Source organism: Morone saxatilis, unplaced genomic scaffold (assembly GCF_004916995.1).
Source record: "Morone saxatilis isolate NCDOM2014 unplaced genomic scaffold, NCSU_SB_2.0 Contig16, whole genome shotgun sequence".
Classification (NCBI taxonomy): domain Eukaryota; kingdom Metazoa; phylum Chordata; class Actinopteri; family Moronidae; genus Morone; species Morone saxatilis.
The window spans coordinates 24,158,269-24,161,161 of record NW_023339718.1 but is presented as its reverse complement, the minus strand read 5'-3'; the positions used below and the strand labels follow the sequence as shown (position 1 = coordinate 24,161,161).

The 2,893-nt window shown below is 41.2% G+C and overlaps 1 protein-coding gene across 2 annotated transcripts in view; it reads left to right on the top strand.

The window, feature by feature from the left end:
- The window catches only part of rab35b (RAB35, member RAS oncogene family b), an 8,825-nt gene extending 6,630 nt beyond the window's left edge, over nucleotides 1-2,195 (top strand). Inside the window, exons 4-6 of one of the 2 annotated variants that reach the window (XM_035658332.1) lie at nucleotides 171-295; nucleotides 480-604; nucleotides 1,800-2,195. In XM_035658332.1, coding sequence (XP_035514225.1) covers nucleotides 171-295; nucleotides 480-604; nucleotides 1,800-1,928 — 379 coding nt within the window. In that variant the 3' untranslated portion in view covers nucleotides 1,929-2,195. The remainder of the gene's footprint in view (nucleotides 1-170; nucleotides 296-479; nucleotides 605-1,799) is intronic. The other variant, XM_035658333.1, reaches the window with a different exon arrangement.
- The last annotated feature ends 698 nt before the right edge of the window (nucleotides 2,196-2,893 follow it).

Here is a 2,893-nt window from a genome sequence, read left to right as displayed (position 1 = left end):
AGTGGGTAGGCCAGTTTTACCTTGAGCTAACTGTGTCAACTTCTCCACTCACTGGCTGACTAGTGTTCTTGCATTTGTAATCCTAACGTGTGGTGTTCAGCTGAGTGTATGACTTTATGAGTTTCATAATGTCAATGACTGACTATGTCTCTCTCGCTCTGCATGTTCAGATACTACAGGGGAACGCACGGGGTCATAGTGGTATACGACGTCACGAGTGCAGAGTCCTTCGTCAACGTCAAACGATGGCTACATGAAATCAACCAGAACTGTGATGATGTGTGCCGAATATTAGGTAAGTGTGCACCTTTACCTTTCCAGAGGAAGTCAAGGGACTGCTGTCACCTTGGTATCCTTTACCTAAAAATACACTCTATCCTTGAATCTAGTACACACCTATTTTATTTGCAGGCAGTATGAAGATTTGTTCCTTGCTTTGTTCTGACTCATGTCACCATGGCAATATTTCTTGTTTTCAGTGGGAAACAAAAACGACGACCCCAACTCCAAGGTGGTCGAGACGATTGACGCGCAGAAGTTTGCTGAGCAGATGGGAATCAACCTGTTTGAGACGAGTGCAAAAGAGAACATCAATGTTGAAGAGGTAACTCATCGTCACTGTTGTCTCAGACTGTTTGCAGACTGATGTGTTTGTGTGGAGACGTTTCCGGGTAATGCCCGGTATGCAGAGCAGCTCAGCTGAAGGCTTGAATTAGGCAGCATGTCTGAAAATTCTGTAATACCTTCTGATCAGCAGGAAGCCTCAGTGTGCTGCATGAGCATGTTTATTGTACAAACTATTCCTTAAAGCAGTGGTCCCAAAGTCAAATTGGATCAGGGCCACTGCTGGCCACGTGAATGTTCAAGTAGTACAAGAGAGTGCAATATTCTGAAAATGTTTCCATTACTAACATCATGCTTAACAAAAATACTTTTAAAAAATCTTTATTTTCACTGTTTATAAGTAGTTGTATGTAGTTTAAATTGTTATGAACTATACAAAACAAACATGTACAAAGGCTGGGTCCTTGCTGCAGCAGCCATGGGTTTGAATCCGACCAGTTAATTATTGTAAACCAAAAATAGTAATAAACTTGCCGGTTGGATTATATTATATTTTTGACATCATGTCATGGGCCGAAGGGAGGGGGATGGAGGGCCAGAAATGACCCCTGGACCGGCAGTTTGAGATCCCTGCCTTAAAGGAATAGCTTTTTGGGAAATACACTTTAGGGCTGCAACTAATGATTATAATTATCAGTGACTCTACTGATTATTTTCTTGATTAATCGAAATCAAAAAAAATGTACAATACTTAAAGAAGTCACTACTCTAGGCCAAGAAATAGTCTGGCACATAACACCCAGTAAAACCTCAAATATGTTTTACTCTTCCGTTCTTGTTTGTATTAAAGGTGTAGAGTATTAATTGGCAAACTTGCTTTAGAGAAGGCATATTCTTATTTTACCTTCGGACAGAGCCAGGCTAGCTGTTTCCCCCTTTTCCCAGCCTTTATAGTAAGCTAAGCTAACCGGCTGACAACTGTAGCTTCAAGTAGAATGGACAGACATTTGAGGTGTATCAACCTTCTCATCTAACTCTGAGCAACAATAAACATATTTCCCAAACTGTTCCTTTAATGCTATGGAAATACGAGAATAAACTCTATATTTCAAACATATTTCATCCACAGGTGGTTTTTCATCAAAGCGCTCTCTTCCTACAATCTGCATACTTTTCACAAACACACATAAATGCTGTGTTTGACTGACTGTCATCGGTTTGTGCTCTTCCTGCAGATGTTCAACTGCATCACAGAGCTAGTGCTAAGAGCCAAGAAGGAGGTGCTAGCCAAGCAGCAGCAGCAGCAACAGAACGACGTGGTCAAACTCACCCGGAACAGTAAACGAAAGAAAAAGTGCTGCTAGCAAACTCGAAGCCATCCGCAAAAGGCCGACGGCGTCTTTTCTTCACACACGCATACACACAAGATGGGACTCAGAGCATCTAAATTAAAGACCAGATAAAGATTTAATAAATATACAGTGAAAGATAAAAAAAAAAAAAAATAAATGGAAAAAATGTCCCCTTTGGACAAATTAATCATGAAGACTTAAAAAGAAAAATGTACAGATTTTATTAGATGTCAGATCAAGTTTTATTTGGAATTCAGCAGATGGGCACTATTGACCTGGGGTCCTCCTTTCTTAAAGGATCTGCAAGCTGATAACTGACCGCCATAATGCTCAGATTTATATCCACATATTCCCCATGTTCTTCCATCAGTATCTCATCTCTCCTTCTCATTCCACTGCACACGGGACATTCAGAGTCGGCTCAGACTCTGCGCCTGAGGAGAAGGAGGGCTCACCTGTCTCTGGATTTATTTGTTTCTTTCTAGTTTTACTTTTGGGGGCTGGGAGGGGAAGTTTTTGGGGGGGTTTCTTTTCTTTTTCTATTTTTGGAACGGGTGTTTCAGACACCTGTGTTACCATGGCTCACACCAAGAAATCATGAACTGCTAGATTTTGTTTTTTTTGACTTGATGGGGGGGGATCACACGGAGGAGGATGATGATGATGATGATGATTGGTAGACGACCTTTAGCAACTAATCCGATGGACAGAACTGGTGACTTCTCATGTTTTGTTTCTCTTTGTCTATATTTTGCCAAGCTTCCCACCCTCTCCCCTCTAACCTCCAGTAGTGCTGAGCCAATGATAATTGATTTTATGTTTTCCCTTTTTTTGTTTTGTCTTTTAAAGTGGGGCAGAGCAGTTGAACCACTCCTGGAGCTCTGGGACATCAGGCTCTGAAAGCACCGTTCACTGCAGTCTTACTACGCTTTCAGAGTTTGCTTTTTAAACCTTTTCCTCCATCTTTTTTTTTTTTT